The sequence below is a fragment of the Leptopilina heterotoma genome, unplaced genomic scaffold (genome assembly GCF_015476425.1).
Source record: "Leptopilina heterotoma isolate Lh14 unplaced genomic scaffold, ASM1547642v1 Lhet_26, whole genome shotgun sequence".
NCBI lineage: Eukaryota > Metazoa > Arthropoda > Insecta > Hymenoptera > Figitidae > Leptopilina > Leptopilina heterotoma.
The window spans coordinates 2,982,403-3,010,245 of record NW_025110969.1 but is presented as its reverse complement, the minus strand read 5'-3'; the positions used below and the strand labels follow the sequence as shown (position 1 = coordinate 3,010,245).

The 27,843-nt window shown below is 19.2% G+C and overlaps 2 protein-coding genes across 2 annotated transcripts in view; both read right to left on the bottom strand.

The window, feature by feature from the left end:
• Positions 1-573: 573 nt before the first annotated feature.
• Positions 574-19,513, bottom strand: LOC122503374 (cystathionine beta-synthase). The gene is made up of 6 exons (XM_043613881.1): positions 19,099-19,513; positions 12,495-12,604; positions 10,008-10,357; positions 4,945-5,198; positions 3,356-3,626; positions 574-1,256 (listed from the first exon to the last, which is right to left on the bottom strand). Exons 1-6 carry the CDS (start codon positions 19,179-19,181, stop codon positions 765-767), a joined length of 1,560 nt encoding a protein of 519 aa, XP_043469816.1. The 5' UTR covers positions 19,182-19,513; the 3' UTR covers positions 574-764.
• Positions 19,514-25,360: 5,847 nt separating this feature from the next.
• LOC122503325 (protein pigeon) overlaps positions 25,361-27,843 on the bottom strand; it is a 30,747-nt gene continuing 28,264 nt past the window's right edge. The window contains exons 8-10 of the mRNA XM_043613818.1: positions 27,031-27,234; positions 26,879-26,950; positions 25,361-25,734 (exon numbers count right to left, since the gene is read on the bottom strand). Coding sequence (XP_043469753.1) covers positions 25,664-25,734; positions 26,879-26,950; positions 27,031-27,234 — 347 coding nt within the window. The 3' untranslated portion in view covers positions 25,361-25,663. The remainder of the gene's footprint in view (positions 25,735-26,878; positions 26,951-27,030; positions 27,235-27,843) is intronic.

Below are 27,843 nucleotides of genomic sequence, written 5' to 3'. Positions count from 1 at the left end.
AGAACAAACAAATGTGCTTCGTGATTGACAAAGTTTAAAAGTTGACAAACTATTGATTCACACTTTCGTGATACAGCAGAAAATTCACATAGTTTTTAGTCAAGATGAATATTCACTTTTATTTGAATATTTTAATAAAACGAGTTTTAAAATATTTGTTTCTAAAAAAATAAAGAATTTCAATTTTAAAAAAATTAACAAATTGTCTTTATTAAATTAATTTGTCACAGTAGGTAATTGACTATTGCCACTAAAATGTATAATATTAAAATATCATTAACAATATAATAGTATTTATATAATACAATATATTATATTATAATTTAATATTATATAATTAATAAGATTAATAAAAACATTTACTTTCAATTTCGCTATTTTGATTTAACTTTAATTTTATTTTGATTTGACAATTTTTATAAATTTTTCTTAAAAATAAAAAGAAAAGGGTAGAAAATGTTTGATTTTAGGTGATTTTTTAATTAAAGGATTTTTTTTAATTCTCCTTTTTTATCAAAAAGGAGAAAAGAGGTAAAAAAGGGAAGATTAAGTAAATAAGGGGACTAACTGTGATCCCTGCAATAACTTTACTGCAATAACTTTACTGAAAAAACATATCTTTTGAAACGATATTGAGATTCAAACAAATGAAATAAAACTTCATAAAAAAATAAAAATGAATCAACTGTGTAAATAAAATTAAACTGATTTTGTCACCCAAAGTTCACACAGCGTGTACATTAATTGGTAATTAATTGTGGATATTAATTACCGTTTTTACTAGAATTTACAATGGTACACTTTGTGCCATTTGTGTGTACCTCGCCATTACTAGTTTGACCTTTATTAATAAATTCAAGTAAATCTATTTGACTTGCAATTCCAACAAATGCTCCGTCATTATGTTCATCTAAAATCACAGCGAAATGTTCCTTTTCAAGCATTCTCGAAAGACGACCGAGAGAAGTTGATAAAACTACTTTTCGATATTGATTGGACATTATTTTTTCTGCGTTGTCTGTTTTCACTGCTTTTCCTGATATCAATGAACTTAAAATTTCGTTTAATGAAACGAAACCCAAGATTTCGTTTTTCTGATCAACGATTGGTAGCTGATGAAACTTTCCATCCTGAAGAATGTTAATAGCGTCCTCGCAAGTTGATTCTTTTGATAAACTAGTTGGTTTACTAAAATGAATAGAGGATACTGGAAGATTCCACCACCATTTATTGCTTTCTACCGGCTCTGGAGGATTCTGCAAAAAAATTTCATTTTTAAGCTGCAATAACAGGTTTTGCATTCAATAATTAATTTTTAAAAAGTAGATTTAAGACTGAAAAGAAATAACAAAAAAAATTTGATATCGAAAAATAAGATTTGACGATTATTTAAAAAACTGATTTAAAAATAATTTTTAAAAATAAAAAACAATTCTTTAAAATATAAAATTCATGTCAAATAAATTTGACAACATTTTCAATTAAAATTTAATTAATTTTTTCAAAATTTTTACGAAAATTTATCACTCTTCAAAAAATTTTAATTACAATTTTTCAAAAGACTAATTTTTTCTCTTAATTTCTAAATTAAATTATTCAAAAATTCAATAATTTTTTCTTCAATTTTTAAATTAAATTATTCAATTAATACTTTAATAATTTGTTACGAAATACTAAATTAATAAAATTTACAACAATTAAAATTTTCAAAGACTTTAATTTAAAAACCTCTTGAAGTGCAAAATTATTTCTAAAAATTCATACAATAAATAAAATAAAAATAACTCTTCTATTATTCAATTATTACCTATCTGAAATATTAACTGAAATTCACATTTAAATCAATTCTTATTAAAAATTTCTACGAAAATTCAATCAATTAATTAAATACAAAAATATGTAATTGATAGAATAATTGATTATTTCTTAAAATTAAATTCTAATGAAGAATTTTATTAAAATTTTTGAAAAAGATTAATTTTTCTTTTAAAAAAATGTTATTAAAATTTTTAAGAATAATTGCAATTTTCGAGAAATTTTTTTAAAATTGTATTAAAAAATATTGAATTTTTGAAATTAATTTATTTAACTTGTAATGAAAAATTTTATTATAATTTTATGAAAATTAAATTTTTACAAAGAATTTCGATATTGAATTCTTCCGATGAATTTTATAGAAATCATTTTAAAATGGTATTTGATTTTTTCGAAAATTTTTATGAAAATTGTGTTTTAAATAATTGAATTGCTGTGAAAATTTTATTATTTATGAAAATAATTAAATGTTTGCAAAAAATTTTTTTTAATCTTTAAATTTTTTTGGGAAATGTTATTGAAATAATTGATATTAAAAATAATTGGATTTTGCCAAATTATTATTACGAAGAATTTCGTTAAAATTTTTGAAAATGATTAAATTCTTTCAAGAAATTTAAATGTAATGAAATTAATTTTTAAATTGTAATAAACAAATTATATCAAAATTTTTTTAAATAATTGAATTCTTTGAAGAATTTTAATAAAAAATTTTAAGATTAATTTCATTTTTCAAGGAATGCAATTAAAATTTTATTAAAAATAATTTAAATCCTGCGATAAGTTTTATTAGTTATGAAAATAATTGAACAGTTGCAACGAATTGTATTAAAAATTGTCAAAAATAATTGAATTCCAGAGAAGAATTTTATTATTTATCAAAATAATTGAATTCTTTCGAACAAATTTATTAAAATTTTTGAAAATAAATGAATTTTTTTGAAGCATTTTTCATTAAAATTTTTAAAAATAATTGGATTCCTTCGAGAAATTTAATTACAATATTGTATTGAAAGTAAAATTAGCAAAACTCAATTTTCGACCAATTCTTGAGGTGATTTTTATGAAACTTCTTTTAAATAATTGAATTCATGTGAAAAATGTTATTTCTTGTGGAATTAATAATCAATTCTTACGAAGAATTTTATTAAAAATTTTTAAAATAACTGAATCTTTTTGAAGCATTTTTTATAAAAAATTTTGAAAATAATTAAATTCTTTCGAGGAATTTAATTATAATTATATTGAAAATAATTGAATCCTTTTGAGTAATTTGTTAATTAAAAATTGTATTTTAAATAATTAAACTCCTCCAGAAAATTTATTTTTTATAAAAATAATTTAAATTTTTCAACGATAATTTTATTAAAATTTTCAAAAATAATTGAATTGTTTCAAAGAATTTTATTAAACCTTTTTAAATTGTTTCTAAAAATATTTTAAACATTTTTAAAATAATTTTTTTATTTAAATTATTATCCGATCTCTAAATTATTGGAGAAACCTGAATTTCCCCTTAATTATTTCTTCTAATTCTTACCAAAAATCCTCGACTTTCCATCCAATAATCGGATATGAATTTCGTCATATAATTTCGAATTCCATCAGGCAATAGGACAACAACACGTTTGTCTTCCGGTAAATTTTTCGCCAATTTCAAGGCAGACGATAAATTTGCTCCACTACTTCCTCCGACGAGAAGACCCTCATCTTTTATTAAACTCCGCGCAGCAATAAATGATTCGCAATCGTTCGATTTTATCCACATATCAATGACTTTATTATCCAAAACAGTGGGTACAAAATCATATCTGCAAATTGAAAATAAATTTATTTAATTAATTGAAATAAATTATTTTATCATTAATTAATTACATATAATAATCTAAATTTACGATTTCTTTTAATCGCAAAATTATTCGAAATAACTTCTTTTTTAAATAAAAATATTTAATTATTTTTATTTTTCCACAGGATTGAGATTTCGAATATTCGTAAATTCTTTAAATAAATAAACTGTAAGAAATTTTAGAAATTTTCCCAAGAAAAATTAAGAAGCAAATTCCACTAATTATTTAGAAAAATTTACTAAAATAGATAATGGAATTTTTCTAAAAAATTATCAAAAACTTTCTATGAATTTAGAAACATTCTCATGAAATTGTGTTAAAAAAATCCCAAAAGTTTGGAAAAATTTCCATGTAACTTCCATTTAACTTGAAATTATTTTTTAAAAAAATTAAATTAAACTTTTTCAAAAAAATTAATTCTTCAAAATTTCCAGTTAAAAGTACAGAAAATTCATATTTTCAAATATTTTAATTTGAAACCTTTTCAAAATGATACAATTATTTAAATACAAAAGTAAATATTTTATTTAATAATTGAATGCTTCTTAAAATAGAATTCTCATAAAGAATTTTATCAATAAATTTTTAAATAATTGAATTCTTTTGACGAATTTTAATCAAATTTTTAAGAATAATTACATTTTCGAGGAATTCTATTAAAATTGTACAAAAAATAATTAAAATTCTGCGATGAGTTTTTTTATTTATGAAAATAATTGAATTCCTAAAACAAATTTATTATTTATAAAAATAATTGAATTCATAAAAAAAGTTTATTATTTATGAAATTAATTGAAGTATTGAAAAGAAATTTATAAAAAATTTTGTTAATAATTCAATTCCTATGAAATTTTTATTATTTATGAAAATAATTTGTAAATGTTTGAGTACAATTTTATTAGAAAATTAAATTCTTTCAGGAAATTTATTAAAATAGTAGATATTGAAAATCATTGAAATGAGGAATTTTTTTTTAAATATTTGAATTTTGGAGAAGAATTTTGTTATTTATAAAGATAATTGTGATTTTAACGAGAATTTTTTTAAAATTTCGAACATAATTGAACTTTTGTAAGAAGAATTTTTGCAATCATTTGTAACTTCTCAAAAATTCAATTTTTAAAAATATTTTTAACTAAAATTTTTCTATAAATCCATTATTTTTAATAATTTAATGATAGTTTTTCAAGAATAAAATAAATAAATTGTTGTAAAAAAGAAGTAGAATAAAAATTAAAAATAAGAATAGAGAATTTTATTATTAGAAATTAAAATTTACCCAATTCCTTCGACTTCATAAAATGTAACCGGAGTTTTATTTAATTCTGGAGGATCAGCGAGAATACTGCCTTCTGGGTCAACAGCAACTATTTTTGTACTAGGCGATAATTCGCGAAACTTACGACCAATACCGCTAATAGTACCTCCAGTTCCTGCTCCAGCGACCAAATAATCTATTTTCCCTCCAGCTTGCTCAAAAATCTCCATTGCTGTATTATCATAATGCGCCAACGGATTTCCCGCATTAGTGTACTAAAATGAAAAATATTTCTCAAATAATTAAACTCAAAAATTTATCAAACTAAATTTCTTTGTAAATATTTTTTTTCCTCAACAGACGTTATTTGTTTTCATATTATTTTTTAAAAATAATAAAGGATAAAATTGAAAACAGTAATTTTTAGTAACTATACTTAAAAATTTTTCTATTTCTAAAATTTTTGATTTACGATTCATTTTAATTAAATTTCAATGATTTAATAATTATGTAATTACAAAATTTTCTATTTCTAATATCAACTTCTATTTTTAAATAAAATTCGTGTCAAGAATTAAAAGAATTATTTGCAATGAAATTTTAATAAAATTTCTCGAAAAAATTAAACTATTTTTTTTTAAATTTTAATAAAATGCTTAAAAAGAAATCAATTATCTATTATCAAAAATTTCGAAAAAATTCTTTATAAGATTTCAATTATTTTCAATACAATTTCAACTAAATTCCTCAAAAGAATTTTAAATTTCTTCGAAACAATTATATTGTTTTCTAAAATTTTAATAAAATCCTTGTCAAGAATTCAATTATTTTAATAAAGGGCGTTGCCCTTCTATAGTGATATAAATATAAATATAAAAAAATTAATATTTTCATAAATAATAAAATTTTTCTGAGACATATAATTATTTTAATACAAGCTCAATAAAATTTCTTAGTAAAATTAAATTATTAAAAAAAATTTTAATAAAATTCCTTGAATGAATTCAATTATTTTTAAACACTTTAATAAAATTCTTTAGAAGAATTCAATAAATAATTATTTTCAGTAAAAAGAATTTTAATTAAATTCTTCAAAAGAATGAAACTTTTCTTCGAAACAATTGAATATGTATTTTTTCTTTTATTATCTTCATAAATAATAAAGTGTTTTGCAAAAATCTCATTATTGTCAATACATTTTTAATAAAATTTCTCTAAAGACTTCAATTATTTTCAATTCAATTGCATGACAATTTCTTGATAAAATTCAATAATTTAAAACAATTTTAATAAAATTCCTTGAGAGAATTCTATTTTTTTTTTAAATTTGATAAAACTCTTATTAGAAAAATTCAATTAATTTCAGTACAATTTTTTTGAACTCCTTTAAAGAATTTAAATTTTTTAAAAAGTTTTTTTCAAAAAATTGTAATAAAATTCTATGCAAGAATTAAATTATTTCAGATTCAAAATTACAAAAATTGCAACACTTTTTTTAGCAAAAAATATTATCTTTTAAATTTAAAAAAATTCACTTATTAATTTTAAATTATGGAAAATAAAATGATTTCTAATTTTTTTTCTTTATTTTTATACTTTAGAATGTTAAATTGAATTTAAAAATTAAATTAATACCATTTTCAATTAAAAACAATTTTTTTCAATAAATTTCATTAATGCATAATCTTTAAAACATAAAAACCAGAATTTTATTAATTTTGAAATTCAAAACATTTATGAACAAAAATTAAGAAAAAAGCAAACAAAAACAACTAAAATCAAACTGTGGACAGACTTTCGGAATACAACGATTATTAATAGGGATTATTTATAATAATAATAGTAATGATAATAAAAAAATAATAATTATAACAAGAATATTAATATTAATCCTAATGTAATAATTGAAAAAAATTGAAAAATTTCAAAGCAGAAAACGCAATTTTGAGTTGAAAAAAAGTATCGTCGAAATAAATAATTTACGTGAATTTTGAAATAAAAGTTTTCAAGTGACTTCTTTTAAGAATATAAAAAGGAAATAAATGTGTAATTTCGCAACCATGTAGATGATAAAATGACCTCAAAAAGTTTTCACATTTATTAAGATTTACATAAAATTCTGACGTACGTATTTTTTTTTTAACTTTTTACCTATACCGCAGATTATAGAATTGAAACCGATAAATTTTGGAAATAAATAACGAGTTAAAAATAAAAAAAAAAGAATTAGTAGTAAAAATAGAATCTTGAAAAAGAAAAAAGATTTGAAAGCCACAATAATTTTGATAAGCAAATCTAATATAAATGTATTATGCAATAAATGCGAAGCAGAGTGAACAAAAAAAACCGGATTTAAATATTGTTCAACCGCATGTAATAGATAGGGAATTTATATTTTGTGAAATCAAACTCTTTGTCAACAGGATATTTTTATATTTATTTCTTTTTTCAATTTTAAAATCTAATTTAAGTAAAAATATTTTATTTCAATCTTCCTGAACTATTAAAGTTAAAAATATAGGTATTTGTTTTCTAGAATTCTTTTTAATAAATTTAACGCGGAGATTTTTCATCATCTTCAATAGGAAGTATTTGAAATTGATTATAATTTCCATTTGCATTTAATTTGAATTCGTAATTCATTAATATTTAGCGTTAGAATTGTTTAAATTTAAATGTATAATTACAGTATTTTTTCTTCAAACCGTGAGCTTGATAATTTTGCAAATAAAAAGAAATAATTATTTTGTATTTCAGTGTAATTTATTTTAAGTAAAAAAAAACTTTTTTTTGTTTATGTAATTAAATGGTAAATTTTTTGTTAGAAGTAGATTACTATTTTTGTATATTTGAATATGAATCTGATTATTTATATTTTTAACTATATTATATCATTATTATTTTTAATAATTATTATTAATTTTTTATTTTTCTTAATTCGTTTACTAAATTTTACGAAATAATTATTATTTTCTAAAATTTTAATAAATCCTTCTGAAAAATTCAATTATTTTTTTTAAATAGTAAAATCTTTGCAAAATTTCAATTATTTTCAATAAAATGCCACGAACAAATTTAATTTTTCTCTTAAGGGCATTTGAACCATGATGACGTCACAGCCTTAAAACACATGCTTTGCAGAACCTATGACGTCATAATGGTTCAAATGCCCTTAATTCGTTATAAAATTTCACAAAATAATTAAATTATTTTCTAAAATTTTAATAAATCTTTCGAAACACTTGAATTATTTTTATAAATAGTAAAACTCTTTGCAGGAATTCAATTACTTGCAAAACAATTTTAATTGAATTACTCGGAAGAAATCAATTTTTAAAACAATTTTTAATATATTTCGAATAAATTCAATTATTTTCTAAAATCTTAATAAATTCTTGGAAACAATTCAATTATTTTTATAAATAGTAAAATTCTTCGCAATAATTCAATTATTTCTATAAATAAAATTAAAAATTAAATTAATTAAATTAATTATTAATTAATTAAATATGAAATTAAAATTTTTTGCACGAATTCAATTATGTTCAAAACAATTTTAATTGAATTCCTCGGAAGAATTATAATATTTTCAAATATTTCAAAATATTTCAATTATGTCCTAAAATTTTAATAAATTCTTCCAAACAATTTAATTATTTTTATAAATACTAAAATTCTTTGTAGGAATTAAATTATTTATAATACAATTTAAATACAATTACACGAAAGAATTTAAATGTTTTCAAAAATTTCCATGAAACTCAATTTCAACAAGAATTTAAAATTCTCTAAAAATAATTCAATTGTTCTCAAAATATTTTTAAAAAATTATATAAGAAAATTAAATTACTTTCAATGCAATTTTTAAATATATTCGTCAAAAAAATTGAAAGAATTCAATTATTTTGAATATACTGAATTAATTTTAATAAAATTCTTTACAGAAATTAAATTATTTTTTAAACAATTTTAATTGAATTTCTTGAAAGAATTTAATTATTTTTAAATATTTTCATAAAATTCTCCAAAATAATTCAATTATTTTCTAAAATTTTAATTATAATAATAAATAATTTTATAATAATAGTAAAATCCTTTGCAGAAATTTTGATTTTTTTTTCAAAACAATTTTAATAGAATTCCTCGAAAGAATTTAATTATTTTTAAATAATTAAATTTAATATTAATATTTTCAAATATTTACATAAAGTTCATTTATTTCCTAAAATTTTAATAAATTCTTCGGAACAATTCAATTATTTTTGAAAATAGTAAAATTCTTCGCAAGAATTAAATTATTTTTATAAATATAAAATTCTCCTCAGAAATTCAATTATTTTCAAAGTTGTTTTCAATATAATTTTAATGAAATTCTTCTTTATAAAATTCATTTTTTTTGTTTTCAAAATGGCCAATTAAAATTATTTGAAAAAAACTCCATTATTTAAAGAAAATATAAATGAAATTCTTCAAAAGAATTTAATTAGAATTTTAAAAAATTTTAAGAAAATTCTTGGCGAGAATTTAATTATTTTCATAAATAAAAAAATTCTTCGAAGGAATTCAATTATTCTTTTTAAATTTTTTGATAAGATTCTTTGCAAAAATTCAATGATTTTCAAATTTCAATACATTAATTTTAAAATTAAATTTTTTTTTTTTTTTTTTTTTTAAATTGAGAATATTTAAAAAGAAAAATTTTAAAGAAGTTAGGAAACTAAAAAACAATCAGCAATTAACTTCAAACTAAGAACAGATTACCGGAATACAACGATTATTAAAATATTAATTATATTATTAATTAAAGTATTATTCTTAGATTTTTTTCTTTTTATTTCTCTTCAATTTTCTTTTCTTTGCAAGCCTCTGTTTATATTTTGAAATAAATAAATTGTTAACCTTTATTAATAACTATTTAATAGTTATAAATTGTTATGAATTTAATAATGAAATTTCCATCAGTTATATTTAATGGTTATTAATTGCTTTTAATAATTAATTAAATTAATTTATGATTCTGTAAAAAGTTTAACAGCAAAAAAAAAAAAAAATTGAAGGTGTTTGAATTCTAGGAGAAAACTCACTTGATCGAGAATAACGCTGTCGGGAATTGATCTTTGTAATTTTTGCGATACTGCAATGTGACCTTCGGGACTATTCCAGGCAGCTTCCGTTGGTGTTCTTACAACTTGTGCGCCAAGTGCTTGAAGCGTATAAAGTTTTTCATTCGACATTTTCTGTGGCATTACGATTATACATTTGTATCCTTTTGCAGCAGCTGCCATTGCAAGACCAATTCCTGTATTTCCACTTGTTGGCTCAATTATAGTGCAACCCGGTTTTAATAAACCTTTTTCCTCAGCATCCTGAATCATTCTCACTGCTATTCTATCTTTCACTGAACCACCTGGATTCATGTACTCGCATTTCACAACTGAAAACATTTTTTTCAAATCATTTTACATTAATTATTTATGTTTTATAAAAAATAATTAATTAGTAATTTTGAAAAAAATACAAAAAAAAAATTGAAATCTTCGTTTTTAAGAATCTTTACTAAACCTATTTTTACGTTACCAATTTTAATGTGTTTAATATATTTTTTTATATTAATTTTTTTTTGTAGTAAACTCTCAACTCTAATTTTAAAAAATGTAATAACTAATACAGGATTTCCACAAAAATTTTATTTTGTTTTTCCCTCATTTCCAGACAAAATTTTCACTTTTTCCCTGACCCTAAAGAATATTCTGATTCACTCTAAAAATTATTAGGTAGTCAAAAAAATGTTCTGTTACATTTATTAAATTTAATTGTAACATTATTTGAAATAATTTATTTTGATTTATTTTTAAATAAATATTTAGTCATTATTATTTTTTCATTGGAATTAAGACTTTCAAAAATTTTAAATTCAAACCTTTTGAAATTCAATAACTTATAAGAATATTATTTTCTACAATTTTTAAATAAAATTCTTCTTTAAATCAATTATTTTTAATAATTTTTTAATAAAGTTCTTTTAAGAATTTTCAAATTTATTTGTTTACAATTCAATTTTACGTGAAAATTCGATTATTCGGAAATTCTTCAATTAAATATACATTAGAAAATAAAAACTTGAAATAATTTTAAAAAATACCGATTAAGCTTTTTGAAAAAAAATTAGTTACACAGAATTTTTAATTAAAATTATAAAAAATTCAGATTTTCAAAGATTTTAATTTGAAACCTTTACAAAATTCAATTTATTTCCAAAAATCCCAATTGTTAATTACTTCTCAAAAATTCAATTATTACCTAAAACTTTAATTAAAATTAATTTTTAAATCAATTTTTTTTTTTAAACTTCTACGAGAATTCAATTATTTAAATGCAAACATAGATAATTTATTGAATAATTGAATGTTTCTTAAAATTGAATTCTCGTAAAGAACTTTATTTAAAATATTAAATTTTATTTCTTAAATTTTTATTTTAAATTAAATTTTAAATTTATGTAAATTTTATATATTTAATAATTGAATTCCAGGGAAATTTTCATTATTTTAGAAAATAATTAAATATTCGTGTAAATTTTGTCAAAATTTTTTTGAAATAATTGAATTCTTTTGGGAAATTTTATTATGATTATAGTTATTCAAATTAATGAATTAAGAAAAATTTTTGAAAATAATTAATTGAAATTTTGTCATGAATTTTATTAAAAGTTTTGAAAATAATTGAATTTTATTACTTTTGAAAATAATTGAATACTTGTGATAAATATTGTTATTTACGAATAAAATTGACTTCCTCCGAATGATTTTATTATTTATGAAGATAATTAAATCCCTGAAAGGAATTTTAAAATATATGAAAATAATTGAATTACTGCAAAGAATTTAAATGTCAAATTTTAAAACATTTAAAATTTTCGTAACATTTTTTGCAAATTCTATTTTAAATAATTGAATTCATGTGAAATTAAAAATTTTTTTTTTTTATAATAATTGAATGTTCTAGTAGAATTTTATTAAAATTTTTGTTGAATAATTAAATTCTTTTGGGAAATTTGATTAAAATGGTAGAATATTGAAAATCATTCAATTAAGAAAAATTTTTGAAAATAATTAAATTCTTGTCATGAATATGATTATTTATTTATTATGAAAATAATTGAATTTTCTAATGAATTTTATTAAAATTCCTAAATATAATTAAATTTCGGCGAAAAATTTTCCTATTTATAATCGAAATGTTGACGAGAATTTTTTAAAAAAGTTTTGAAAAGAATTGAATTTCTGGAAAGAATTTTGATATTTACTAAGATAATTGAATTTTTTTTTAATTTTTGACAAAGTTAATAAAAATAAGTGATTAAAAAATATATTATTTCTACTCTGTTGAGTGTAATTAATAGTTTATAATTTCTGAAATGTAATTCGGGAAATATTAATTTGAAAGCTAAAGAAAAAGTGGAAAAATTAAGAATTTATATAAATAACAAAATTCCTTTCTTTTGCTATTTATATTGATTATTAATTTTTATTATTATTTTTATAATAATAATAAATTAAATTAATATTTACACATTTCGCATTTTATTCCGTGTTCCTTGGGAATTTTATTCAATCGTACCATTGGAGTTTGACCAACTGCTTCTAAAATATTTGGTAATGTGGTTTTTCTGTCAGCGGCTCTGAAATCAAAAACAAATACAAACTATAAAAAAAGATCTAGGATTTATATTATATTTTTTTTACGAATAATGGAATAAATTATTTTTTATTTATAATTAAATAATGATAATAATTTTATTTAATTATAAATAATAATAAATAATTATAAATAATAATAATAATAATAATAATAATAATAATAATTATTGATAGCCAATTTTTTTAAAAAACGAAAAAAAACATTTTCCGATGGTAAAAAAAATTATTTTTACATCAAGGCCTTTCTTTTGGCAGAGTTCATGAAAAGAAATCAACTCTAAAGTAAAATAAACAAAAATTTGCAAATTTCTCTTCCGGATATATTGTCAATTCAATGCATTTTTGTGTTTAAAAAAAAGTCTAAAAGTGTTTTTATATTATAATAGCTAAACTTGAGAAGAAAAGAAAACGTTTTTTTACTTGTAACATAATTTTTATTTCTAAAAGTGTAAAAAAAAGAATGGATAAAAAATAAATGATCGTCTTATAATATCCTTGAAAAATAATTGGAATAATAAAAATCTTGAGTCTTCTTTTTACACGTGTTAGATATATGTGATTCACTCATCGTATGTAAATTTAAATACATTGTCTAAACTCTATTATTTAATTTTAATGTGTTTAAGTAATAGAAATTTTTATCTTTTATTTATTAAAATTTAATAATTTTTTGAAGAATTCGTTTAAATATTTAAAAATATATACATTATATTCTTTAGTTTTAAAACTATAAATTAAAATTCAGTTAATTTATTTTACTTAAATCATTATAGATTGAAATAATTTATTATTTAAATAAATAATTTCAAACTTTTTTATTTTTATCAATGAATACTGAAAAATAATTTTTCAACTTTGATAAATTCTTTTACATTAGGTATAAATAGAGTATTCTTTCTAGTAATAACATTTTTTAATTAATATTATTGTTATTATTATTAAATAAATAAAATTATTAATTATTAGTAATTACAATTTTATTTTTTAAATTATTATTAAAAAAATATTTGATTTTAAGAAAGTTGCGCGTTGACGAAACGCAAAAAAAAAGAAAAAAATTCTTTTATTATCATTATTGTCATTTATTGCAATAAAAATTAATACAGTAATAATATTTTGACTCATTTTCACTATTATTAAAGCTGATAAACTTTTAAATCTTTTTAATTCCTTTACCTTCAATTGTCTCAGTCAAGGAGAATAACAATATTCTTATCATCTATTACTTTTTCTTTTAAAAATAATATTTCGGATTATTTTAAAAATAAAATTAATAATAAACTTATTACTTTTGATAACTATTAACTTTTATCTCACACTAGTATTTAATTCTAAATCCTTCGTTTACTTTAAAATTAAATTGTCTTTAAATGTGATTATTACTTTTTAATTCTTCTTTTAAAAAATATCACGAGTATTAAATTTATATATTCTGTACGAAATTATAATTATACCAAAATAATAATAACAATATTTTTTATATTTTCTAACAATTTAATTTAATAATAATAATAATTATTATTATTATTTTGGTAATTTATTTCTTAATATTCGTGATATTTTTAAAAGGTAGAATTAAAATTAATGATAATAGTTATATATTCATACAAATTTATCACTTAGTAATAATTATATAGTTAATATTGAAAAAAAAGGACCAATAATATTCTTTTCAATTTGAACTTGAAGTTCAACTATTTTTTTTTTTTTTTTTTTTTGAATTCGTTTTTAAAAATTTATTCACCGTTAAGAATCTTTTAGAAATATTGTGCGTGCTGATCCAGATATTTACAAATTCAAATAATAACCAAGGCAGAAGTGAAACAGTTATTTCTCCAAGGTTTTACAATTTGCAACAGATGACAATTTTTGTTTACAAAATCAATACAATAGATTATAAGTATTTACACACTATAGTGGCATTTGCAATTAATCAATAAACTTGTATAATAAATTCACTTCTGAATTCTTTATAAACAATTTTATTTATGATTTATTAACTCGTATATTTAATTCTCTAATTACTTATGTATTTATGTTTCTTTAATTATTTAATAATTATAAATAGTAATTAATTAATATCTATATATTCATTTAAATTATAAAAGTTATATTATTATATATTTAATTATAATAAATATATTTTATAAAAAAAAAAACAATTAGTAATTATTACCTATTATATGAATTTAACATAAGTAATTTGTTAGTTAAATTATTACATGTTAATTTATGTAGATAAATTATGAAATAAATTATATGTAATAATTTTTTGGTAATAATTTAATAATTTTTTAATATAGACATAAATAATAAATTTATTAAAAATTTTAAACGATTTTGTAATTTTTGAAAATATGAAAATATCGAAAATAAAAATTTTATCAAATTCTCATGTAAATAAGGCAAATTTTAATGTTCTTGTTGAGTGTAAATTTTTTTTTTATTTTCTCACTTTTTTCTTTCGAACACCTGTGAGAACATATGTTTACATAATTTTTATAAATAAATTACGAAATGAATTGATATATTTCTGACAAAATAATATCGCATTTTACCACTGAAAAAAATTTAGCAGCAAGAAATTCAACTAAACAACTACATTCTGAGATTAGCAAAAAAAAAAAAACTTGATTTTATTTTTCCCTGATTTTCAGATTAAACTTTGACTTTTGTCCAAACCCTAAAAATATTTTAGTTTACTCTTAAAAATAATTGAAACTCCAAAATATGTTTATGATACATTTTTTTGGAATATCTTTAATTGTAAAATCACTTGGAACTTAAATACATTTCTTGAAATAAATATTTAATTATTATCCATTATTTTTCCATTATTTTTCGGAAGATTTAAAAAAAAAATTCAAATTTCAAATCCTTTAAAATCGAATAATTTTTAAGAATTGCTACACTGTAAAGTTATTAAAAATTATTTTCAAAATTCAATTATTTTCTAGAAAATTTAACTATAAAAATTTTTTCTAAAATCCACTTGTTTACAAGACAATTTCACGAAATTTTGAATAATTTTAGTTTTTCAATTAAATATTATAATGTTTACAAATATAACTAATAGTTGGAAAAAATGTGAATAAAAATGTTTCAAAAAACTAACTTATTCGGAATTTTCAATTAAAATCTTTTACAATTCAACTTTTTTAAATCTTCAATTTGAAACTTTTTAAAATTCAATCTATATTAAAAATATTAATTTAAAATTTAAAAAAAAAATAGTTACTTATAAATTGTTGTGGAAAAAGCGAATTGACATTAATGCAAAATACGGTTTTTTAAAAATTTATTTTCTAAGAAAAGAAATTTTATTTATTTTTGATTTTTTATTTACTTCATTTATTATTTAAAAATTCATTTTTATAAATTTCGTATCACTTTTGTTTCTAATTAGTTCAAATTTTTACTAATTCAAATTTGTTTTGTGAAAAAACAATAAAAAAAAAATTTTAAGGATTAAAAAAAATTATAAAGTGATTAATTTTTCACTATTTTAAAGAATGTGAAATTTTTTCTCTTTCAAATTTTTTTGACAAATTTAATAAAAATTATATTTTGTTTAATTATTGTTAGAAATAGAAAGAATTTAAAATTAAATTTAATACAATTTCTTTTTTTAAGTCTGTTACATTGGACAAAAAAAATTAACAATATTTTTTTATAAATTCTAAAAATTGAATATTTTTCCAGTACTTTTGATAAAATTCCATTCCCTGAATTAATTTAAAAAAATTCATAATTTAATTAAATAACAAAATTAAAAACAAAGAAAAATTAACAAAAAAATTCAAAACAAAGGCAAGAGTGTGAAAGAATTCTTTTTATCTTGAACTAAATTTTAATATCTATGTAGGTATGTATATTTATTTTACAATGTGCACATAAACATAAAATCATTGATTTTCTACAGTTTTGTAAAATGTTTCAAAGAAATTTTATATATATGTGCAATGTAAAAGTGGAAAAAAAAATTATTATCATTTTCAAATCATTTTCTTTTTTTCAAACAAATGCCAAGAATTGACCTTGGTTGGACAGAAAATCGATCCTTTTATCATTCAGCTAATGAAATGGTTATAGTTTATAATTATTTAAATGAACCTAGATACTACAAATGATGTTCTACTTTTAATTATTTCTTCTTGTTATTATATTTTCTATTGTGATTATTTTTTATACTGCTAATATTTATTTACATGTTTATTTTAATTATTGTTGTTTATTATATTTGTAGAATTACTTTTTTTTCTTACAATAAATTTTCCTTATTCTTTTTTGCAATTTTGTCCTTCTTTTCCTGTTTTTACTGCACATTTTCTATATATTTATTTCTCTTCTATATTTTTGTATTATTGATTTTGTTATTTGCAATTTTTCCACAAATATTTAAAAAAAAAATCTATTAAAAAATTCTATTATAATTTGTTTACAATTCCATTTTGTTAAATAAAAAATATTAAAATCAAATTTATTTCAAAATTTCTGAAAAATACAATAAAAATAGTAAATTGGCCTTTTTCGAAATATTTTCAACATATTTATTTTCTTACTATTTATCATTTAGATGCATATTTCATATTTATTTTTCATTCTTTACTTTTTTATTTCCGTTATAGAATTTTTTTCACTTTGGGAATAAATAATATTTTGTTTACAATTTCGCAATTTGGTGTATTTTTTTTTACTGTTTTCGTTATTTTTATTGTTAACTTTTGCTATAAAAATAAGTTCAAGAAACATTTAGAATATAAAGTTTTTTCATAAAAAATAACGACCAACTTTGAAAAAAAGCTATAAACAGATATACATTTTAAAAATTTTACCTGAAAATCATTTTTTTAATAAATTTTTATTAGAAAATTTTTCGAGAATTCAATTATTTACACACAAAAATAAATAATTTATTTAAGAATTGAATATTTTTTAAAATTGAATTTTTATGCAGAATTTTATCAAAATTTAAAAAAATAATTGAATTCTTTCGGTGAATTTAAAAAAAAATTTAAAAATAAATGCAATTTTCTATCATTACCTATATTTAAAATATTGTAGGAAAAAATAATTTAAATTCTGCGATAAGTTTTGTTATTTTAAAAATAATTAAATTCTTGTAACGAATTTTATTAAAAAAAAATTTTTTTAAGAATTGAATTCCTGTAAAGAATTTTATTTCCAATGATAATTGAATTCCGGAGAAAAATATTATTATTCCTGAAAATAATTAATTTCTTGTGAAGAATTTTATTCAAATTTTTTTTAAATAATTGAATTTTTCAGAATTTCAGAAAAAAATTTTAAAAATAATAATTAATTTTATCGAAAAATTTCATTAAGAAATTGAAAATAATTCAAATCTGACGAAGAATTAAAAAAAAATTCTTTTTTAAACAATTGAATTCCTGTGAAAATGTTTATTTTTTAAAAGAATTGAATTCTTGGGAAGAATTTTATTCAAATTTTTTTTAAATAATTGAATTCCCATAAAAAATTTATTTATGAAAATAATTGAATTCTCAAGAAGAATTGTATTGAAAATAATTGAATTGTATAGGAAAATTTGATTAAAATTGCAAGTTTATTAACTAAATCTTGTAAAGAATTTTGTCAAAATTTTTTTTAAATAATAGAATTTTTAAAAGAATGTTGTTTAAATTTTTCGAAATAAGTAATTGAATTTCTCAGAACTATTTAAAATTTTTTTCAATTCTCTGAATATATTTGAATTTTTTGGAGAAACTTAATTAAAAAATTAAAAAATTAGTGAAATTTTTATTAAAATTTTGTTTAAAATATAGAATTCTTTTGTAAAATTTTATTAAATAGATATTAAAAATAATTGAAATGAGGAAAATTTTTGAAATTTTGCCAGGAATTTTATTAAACAAAAAACACTAAAATTCATAATGTTCTTATAAATTCTAAAAATTTAATTTTTTCCAGTAGTTTTAATAAAAATTCCCTGACTTTTCCCTGAATTTCCTGCGACTTGTGTCAACCCTGAATATTATATTTTGAACATAAAAATTTATATTTAAAATTATTTTCATTAGTTTTGAAATAAATTAAAAATTTATTGGAATTAAATTCTATTAATTTTTTTATTTATTTCAAAATGAATAAAATCGAAGTAAAAAATTTATCCTTTATATAAAAAATGAATAAAATAATTTATTTTCATAATATAAAAACATTGTTTTCTAAAAATATTGCAAGAGCTTTTCCTTAAAGAAACGTAAACAATACAAAATATCAAATAATGCAATTATAGTCATTTTGAGACTGAAAAACTGAAAATTACTTTGAAAAAAAAGAATATATTTAAATAAAGTGATAATTTTTTTGTAAATAAGGTAAATTTAAAGAATAGGAAAAATAATTGTAAATAAGAAAAAGGAAAAAAATTCAAATGTGATTTTCTCTTTAAAATAAATAAAAATAGAAAAAATGATAATATTTGACTCACTTGCTACGATTTGTATGAGGACTATCCGTAGAATTTGCCTTCCACGTGCACTTTGACGGATTGTCCGGTCTTATGAGCTCCATTTTTTTCTAATTTCTTCTCTCAAAACTATTACAGGTGGAAGAGATTAAAAAAAATTTTTTATGAATATGTAATAGTTGAACTTGTTGAATGACTCGGCGTGATATTCAATAATCGATTGATGCACAAAGAATGGAAATTTCCCTTTTTCAACAGTAAAACGTTTGATTGTAACAATTTGTTTTATAATTAATTGTACAAGCGATAATTATATTACTCAACACTGAAACTCTCGGAAGTACAATGTGAAATTGTGAATGTGACGAGTGAGTGAAAGGAATATAGAAGAGACGAGACTGGTCTGATACTCGCGTCTCGCTACGCATTCGTATGGGGAGAGAACACAGGAGGGGGAAAAATGGAATGTCAATATCCCCACACAATATCAAACTAAGGTTCATCCGGAGACCGGAGTGCATGGAGAATGTCCCATAGAAATCATTTTTTAAAATATGGTTAAAATCTTTAGAATTTTTCTTTCTTCCAAATTTTATTTTATTCTTTTAGTTTTGAATATTTTATAATTTCCAAAGTAGTATTTTTTATGCCGAGAAGTATTTCTTTCGATTCTTATTTTCTTCGACCATATTTGCTATTTCGGTCGATTGAAAATTCGACTTGGACGTTTCAATAGAATTCTATTTATTCTATAATCTATTCTATTCTACGATTCCTAAACTCACAAAAAGTACTGGAAAAAATTAAATTTTAGAATTCATAAGAAAATTCTTAATTTTTTGTGCCTTTTTTGTTTGCCTCAAGCTATTAATTGCATTTTAAAAGACTTGCGTCTACAATTTTCACAAATAAATAAACTTCAAAAAGGTTTCAATTTAAAATTTTGGAAATTTCAATTTTGAATGATTTTATTTAGAAATTTTAATGAACTTGGATTTATGAAAAATTTTAATAATTCAAATTCTTCTAACATTATAGTTACATTTCTCAATGTAAATTTAATTAATTAGCTAATTACAGAAATTCAGTTAATTTCAAAAATAAAAAAATTCTTCGCAGAAATTCAATTATGTTCAAAAAATTTTTTTTAAATTCTCGTGAAAATTTCAATTATCTTTAGAAAAAAAAATTCTTCTCCGAAATTCAATTATTTTCAAAAATTTTAATAAAATTCTTGTCAAAATTTCAATTATTTTCAAAAAATTTTCTCAATTCAATGATTTCCAATATCTACTATTTAAATGAAATTTTCTCAAAGAATTCAATTATTTTAAAAAATATTAATATAAATAAACATTTAATTATTTTCATAAAAAAATAAAAATTTCACAGGAATTCAATTATTTACAAAAATTTTAATAAAATTGGCCGCAAGAATTCAATTATTTTCATAAATAATAAAATTTTGACAGGGATTCAATTATTTTCGTAAATAATAAAATTCTTTTTAGACATTCAATTATTTTCGTAAATAATAAAACTCAATGTTAAATTTCAATTATTTTAAATAAAATTTTAATGAAATTCCTCGAAAAGTATAATTTTATACTTTTTTATTTAAATAATTGAATTCTATAATAAAAATTATTATAAATAATAAAAAAATAATAATAAAATAAATAAATAAATAATAAAATTTATTTTTAATAAAAATTGTTTGAAAAATAGATTTCACTTAAAATTTTAGATAATAATTGAATTTTAAAAACATAGCGTGAATTTTTAGAAATAATTGAATTTTGAAAAGGTTTCTTATTAAAATTTAATTGAATCGGATAATTGAAATTTTGGAAAATTTAATTGTAAACAAATGAATTTGAAAATTCTCAAAGAACATTTTGTAAAATTATTAAAAATAATGGATTTATAGAAGAATTTTAGTTAAAAATATGAAAAAAAATTTATTTTGGAAAAATTACAAATTATTGCAGAAATTCAATTATTTTGCAAGAGTAATAAAATTCTTCGCAGAAATTTATTTATGTTCAAAAATAATAAAATTCTTTTTAAAAATTCAATTATTTTCATAAATAATTAAATTCATAGCAGAATTTCAATTATTTTTAACACAATTTTAAACAAATTTCTCGAAAAATGTAATTATTCTTAGAAATTTTATAAAAATTCCTCAAAAGAATTCAATTATTTAAAAATTTGTTGATAAAATTCTTTATGAGAATTGAATTTTAAAAAAACATTCAATTATTCAAGAAATTATTTATTTTTGTATTTAAATAATTGAATTCTAAAGATGAATTTCAGTTAAAATTTTAGACAATAATTAAATATTAAAAGCAATATAGCGTAAATTTTTGGAAATAATTGAATTTTAAAATTAATTTTTTTGGAAAAGTTTAATTGAATTTTTTTATATTGATTGAAGTTTTTATTTTCTATAATATATTTAATTGAAGAATTAACGAATAATTGAAATTTCGTATAATTGAATATTGTAAACAAATGTATTTGAAAAATTGTCAGAGGGCTTTTTCAAAAATTAATTGATATAACGAAGAAAAACAATTTTTAATTTCTAATTGAGAATCTTGGGAAAATTTCAAACTAAACTTGCGTGTCGAGAAGCAAACAGAAGATGAAGACTGAAAATAGAATAGAATATTAAATAAGTGTGCCAGATATTAAAAATTAATAAGATATTTATTTTCTGTTTAAAATCTTAACGCAATTGCAAATTTTCTTTTCACTATCACATTTGAAAAAAATTGCTTTTTTAATTTATTTTTATTATTTTTATTATACATTAATTTATTTGTTTATAAAATACAGATGGTCAAAATAAACGCATTCTCCGTTCGTTCAAAATACTTTGGAGATATGATGAAATATTCATTTTAATTTATAATTAAATACAGGGTTGCCACAAAAATTTAGTTTTGTGCTTTTCCCTGATTTCCAGACAAAATTTTGACTTTTTCCCTGATCCTAAAAATTATTTTGATTCATTCTAAAAAATGTTAGATACTGAAAAAAATGTTCTATTTACATTTATTTAGAAATTTCTTCAAAAGTAAAATTATTCGTAAACATCAACAACTTCTTTTTTAAATAAATATTTATTTATTACATAAAATAAATATTAAAAATAATATAAAAAAATATATAAATATTAAAATAAAATAAATATTTAAAAGAATGAAAAATTCATAATTTTCAAAAATTTAAATTTGACACCTTTTCAAAATTCAAATATTATTTCAAATTTTAATTGAAATTCATTTCTAAATCAATTTTTATTAGAAAATTCTACGAAAACGGAATGATTTAAATACAAAAATAAATAATTTATTGAATAAATGAATGTTTCTTAAAATTGAATTCTCATAAAGAATTTTATCAACAAATTTTTAAACATGATTGAATTCCTTTGACGAATTTTAATAAAAATTTTAAGAATAATTACATTTTTCAACATGCAAATAATTGAATTCCTGTGAAATTTTTATTATTTATGAAAATTATATATAATAATCGTCGTGATTCCAGATTTCCGGATCTCTGTCCACACTTGAAGTTAGTTATAGTTATTCTTTTGTTTTTTATACGTTTTGATAGAAAATAGAAATATACATATATACATATACATACATTATAATAATCGTAAGTTTCAGCAAATTATCTGCATTCATTTGTTTGTTTTGAAAATTTAATTTTGTGGGTTAAGTATTGGCATTTTTTATATATTTTTTAATGTCAAACTTTTTAATGTGGAAAATACTTTACTTATTAAATTGTCTCGACTTCAACATTTTTTCTTCTCTTTTACAGGATTTAGCTTCATTATTTTTGTGCTTTTGGAAAATACTTTACTTATTAAATTGTCTCGACTCTTTGGTAAAAAATCTAAAATTATTAAAAATTCGAAAAATTTCAAAAATCCGTTTTTCTTAAAATTCAACATTTTTTCTTCTTTTTTATGGGATTTAGCTTCATTATTTTTGTGCTTTTGGAAAATACTTTATATATTTAATAGTCTCGACTCTTTGGTAAAAAATCTAAAATTATCAAAAATTCGAAAAATTTCAAAAATCCGTTTTTCTTAAAATTTAACATTTTTTCTTCTTTTTTATGGGATTTAGCTTCATTATTTTTGTGCTTTTGGAAAATACTTTACTTATTAAATTGTCTCGACTCTTTGGTAACAAATCTAAAATTATCGAAAATTATCAAAAATTCAAAAATCCGATTTTCTTAAAATTCAACATTTTTTCTTCTCTTTTACGGGATTTAGCTTCATTATTTTTGTGCTTTTGGAAAATACTTTACTTATTAAATTGTCTCGACTCTTTGGTAAAAAATCTAAAATTATCAAAAATTCGAAAAAATTCAAAAATCCGATTTTCTTAAAATTCAACATTTTTTCTTCTCTTTTATGGGATTTAGCTTCATTATTTTTGTGCTTTTGGAAAATACTTTACTTATTAAATTGTCTCGACTCTTTGGAAAAAAATAAAAAATTATTAAAAATTATCAAAAATCCGAAAAATTGAATTTCTTAAAATTCAACATTTGTTTTCTCTTTTATACCATTTAGCTTTATTATTATTTGAATTTTTATTCAAGAGAAAAAATGGAAAACTGAAAAAATTTAGAATTTTTTAAAAATTACAGGCCTTTTCCATGATTTCCAGAAGCCTTTTAAAAATTCCATACCATTTCCATGATTTCCATGATTTCCAGATTCTGTAGGAACCCTGCTTTTGTCTGACTTTCTTCTAAATTATCGAATTCAGTGATTTCTGGGGTGAATTTGGTTAAGTTGTAAAATGATTAATTTCTATTTGAATTCGTTTTTTTTTAATGTAGAAATTCTGATGTTAATTTAATTCTTTTTTCGTTATGCACGGCAAAAAATATTTAGCTGGATGAACTACAGATTTCACTTTAGTAGCGAAATTATTTAGTGCTTCAATTAATACTTTCGTTATTCTAGAGAAACTTATCGCTATTTCAAGTAAAACTTTTTTCAGTGTGTAATAATTATTATTTCTTTAAAAAGTATTTAATTTAAAAAGGCTTTATAAAATAAGCAATGCAAAAGTTGACCCAGATACTAATTGTAATTGTTCTAGCCATAGTTTAAGTCTAGTAATGTAAATTCTATTTAAATTGAGACCATTGAGTGAAATTATTTGAATTTTAGTTAGTTAAATCTCTTTGTTAGGTTATAATAATTATTTCTTTAAAATTTTTTAAATTGTTTAAAATAAGCAGCCCCATACAACATTCCCGCGCGCTTGCGCGCGGATAGTTTGGCTAGTAGTTAAATGTTTTCATAGAATTTTCTTAAATTTTTTTAAATATTTGAATTCATTTGGAAAATTTTATTAAAATAGTAGATATTGAAAATAATTGATGTGAGGACAATTTTTGAAAATAATTAAATTTCGGAGATTTTTGTTACTTAGAAAAATAATTGAATTTTTGACGAGATTTTCTAAAAAATTTTGAACATTATTGAATTTCTGCGAAGAATTTTTTATTTTTGAAAATAACTGAATTTCTGTAATTATTTGTAACTTCTCAAAAATTCAATTAAACTAATTTCAGAAGAATTTAAATTATTAAAATTTTTCAAAAATCTAAGTTCATTAAAATTTCTAATTAAATTCATTCAAAATTAAAGTTTCCTAAAATTGTAAATTGAAACCTTTTGAAGTTTATTTATTTGTGAAAATTGTAGACGCAAGTCTTTTAAAATACAATATTAATAGTTTGAGACAAACAAAAAAGGCACCAAAATTCAGAATTTTCTTATGAATCCTAAATTTTAATTTTTTCCATTACTTTTTGGGAGTTTTCAAACTTTAAAAAAATAAAAAGTAAAAAAAATAATAAAAATGTTATAATTTTTCGTGAAAAATGCGAAAGAGATAAAAAGAAAAACAGTTTAGACAGAAGTTAGGCAGCAAAAGTACAATAATAAAACTGTATTTAAAAACTCTCAGGAATAATTTTTATTCCATTTAATAATATTAATAACAAAGTAAATTAATAATCAATAACAATTCAATTTATATTTCAAAATCGATACGATGCATTTCGAGAACTAATCATAAAAAATTAATTAACAAAATAAATAATATTAACAAAAATTATTACATACTCAACAATCAGTAAAATTTTTTTCTAACTTTTACATATTATAAATAACTTTTCATTTCGATTATTTTCATTTCGAATTAGAAATTATTTTTTTGATGAAAAAAATGTATAAAAATTGAAAATAAAAAAAATAATAATCAAAATTAATTTGAAGGCCAAACTACAAATTGATCTCAATTGGATTAGATAAGATTAATAAATTAGATTCATTTAAAAAAATAACGAATTGTACTTTAGAACGTTGAATGATTTTCTTTACACTACAAACGAAAATAACTGCGAATCACAGTTAATGAGAAAATTGAAATAGACTCTTACCTTTTGAGATCAAGAAATTTTTCCTTTTTTTTTAGGAAACGTTAAATGCAAATAAAAAAGAAAATAAAACTTAGATTCCATGAGATCAGATGAAATCTTCGATTGATGTCACAGTTGCTTCGTTCAATAAACCAAAATCTAATTCCGTGAGGCTTGCTGAAAAATAATTTGGTTTTTAATACTTTTTATCACTATTATTGCTGAAAAGAATTCAATAAATTTCTCCAGAATTCATTTCAAGAATTTCATCAAAATTATTTTTAATAATTCAATTCTTTCCAGAAAATGTAATTAAAATTGTATATATAGAAAAGAATTTAATTATTGGCAAGATTTTTATTAAAATTCTTTAAAATAATTAAATTGTTTTGAAGAATTTATTTCAATTTTCTTGAAAATTTTAAAAATAATTGAATTTTAAGGAGATTTTCTTTCAAGTTTTTAAAATAATCGTGTTTATCATAAATTATAAAATTCTTCTGTAAAATTTCAATTATTATCATAAATGATAAAAATCTTCAGTAAAATTTCAATTATTATCATAAATGATAAAATTCTTCAGAAAAATTCAATTATTTACAAAAATTTTAATAAAATTCGCCGCAAGAATTCAATTATTTTCTTAAATAATAAAATTCTTCAGAAAAATTTAATTATTTTCAAAAATTTTAACAAAATTCGCCGCAAGAATTCAATTATTTTCACAAATAATAAAATTCTTCGCTAAATTTCAATTATTTTCTTAAATAATAAAATTCTTAAGTAAAATTCAATTATTTTCATAAATAATAAAATTCTTAAGTAAAATTCAATTATTTTCAAAAATTTTAATAAAATTCGCCTCAAGAATTCAATTATTTTCTTAAATAATAATATTTTTCGCTAAATTTCAATTATTTTCTTTAATAATAAAATTCTTCAGTAAAATTCAATTATTTCCAAATATTTTAATAAAATTCGGCTCAAGAATTCAATTATTTTCATAGTTAATAAAATTCTTCGTAAAAATTCAATTATTTTCAAAAAATTAAATAAAACTCTTGTTAAGAGTCCAGTTATGAATAAAAAGCTGAATTGAAATAAAATAATTGAATTCTAGCGTGGAATGTTATTAAAAATTTTTTATTTTTAAAAAAAAATTTAATTCTTGACAAGAATTTTACAATTTATAAGAATTGATGTTTTTTCTTGAAAATATAAAAAAAAAATGTTTTTAATTCGTAAAAATTAAAATTTTGAAAATGCAAAAAAAATATTTCAAGTCATAAAAATTGAGTTTTTGAGAATATAATGAAAGTACCTTTCGCCGTAAGTAAATCTAGAAAAGTGTCCAAAGGAGATAATCGATTAGCAGAAGGAAAAGCGGAAACTCCTAAAAGAAGTAGTTAATTAGATTTTTTAAATTTTTAATTGTGAATTGAAAGAAAAGTAGTTTTATAAATAAATAAATACCACTGTGAGGATGTCGATGTTGTTGTTGCCTACTTCGATTTGGACAAATTTCACCAGACAAAATATTTGTCGCGTGTTCCCTTGCTCTTAACATGAGACTAATTGGATGCAGCCACTGATTTAATAAACGTTTTGCTCGAGATCTTGGCAGCAATGATAATAGTTGCAATTTTCGTGGAATATTTTCCTTCGTGTCACTCACATCTGAAATAATTATTTTTTACTTTAATCACTTTCTTCACTAATCATTAATATATTTTTATTTCATTTTCTTTATTCTTTTTGATATCTTCATTCTTTCTTCACAATTTTCTTATTTTCAGATTTTTTGCAATTTTCTCCAGTATTTCTTTCACTTATTTTCTTTCTATTTTTAATAAACAATAAATTAGGCTAATAATAATATATAATAAACTTAACTTCAAATAATTAAATTCCAGAATATCAGTAAAAAAAAGTTACTAATTTTAATTAATTTAAAAAAGATTTTATAGTTAAAAATAATTGCAAATTTTCAGAAATAATTAAATTTCAGAAGGTTTTAAACTCAAATTCTTCGAAAATTACAATTGCTTTGAAGAAATTAATAATAATTAAATATTTATTCTAAAAATTATTTTACTTTTAAAGAATTTTATTTATAATTCTGAAGAAATTAGGTTTCTAAGAAATTTTAATTCTATTGTTTAAAAATTTTTGAATTTCATTTAAATTTTGAAATAAATTTTATTAAAGAATTGGCATTAATTTATTGAAATTTTGTGAAACATTTAAATCTTAAAAGCAATCAAATACTTTTAAAAATAGTAATAA

Coding starts and splice junctions, on each gene's coding strand:
- LOC122503374 (XM_043613881.1), bottom strand. CDS start 19,181: ATGGAGCTCATAAGACCGGACAATCCGTCAAAGTGCACGTGGAAGGCA. Junction 12,605..19,098: donor CCTCATACAAATCGTAGCAA/GTGAGTCAAATA, acceptor TTTTGATTTCAG/AGCCGCTGACAGAAAAACCA. Junction 3,627..4,944: donor TATGAAGTCGAAGGAATTGG/GTAAATTTTAAT, acceptor TTCAATTTGCAG/ATATGATTTTGTACCCACTG.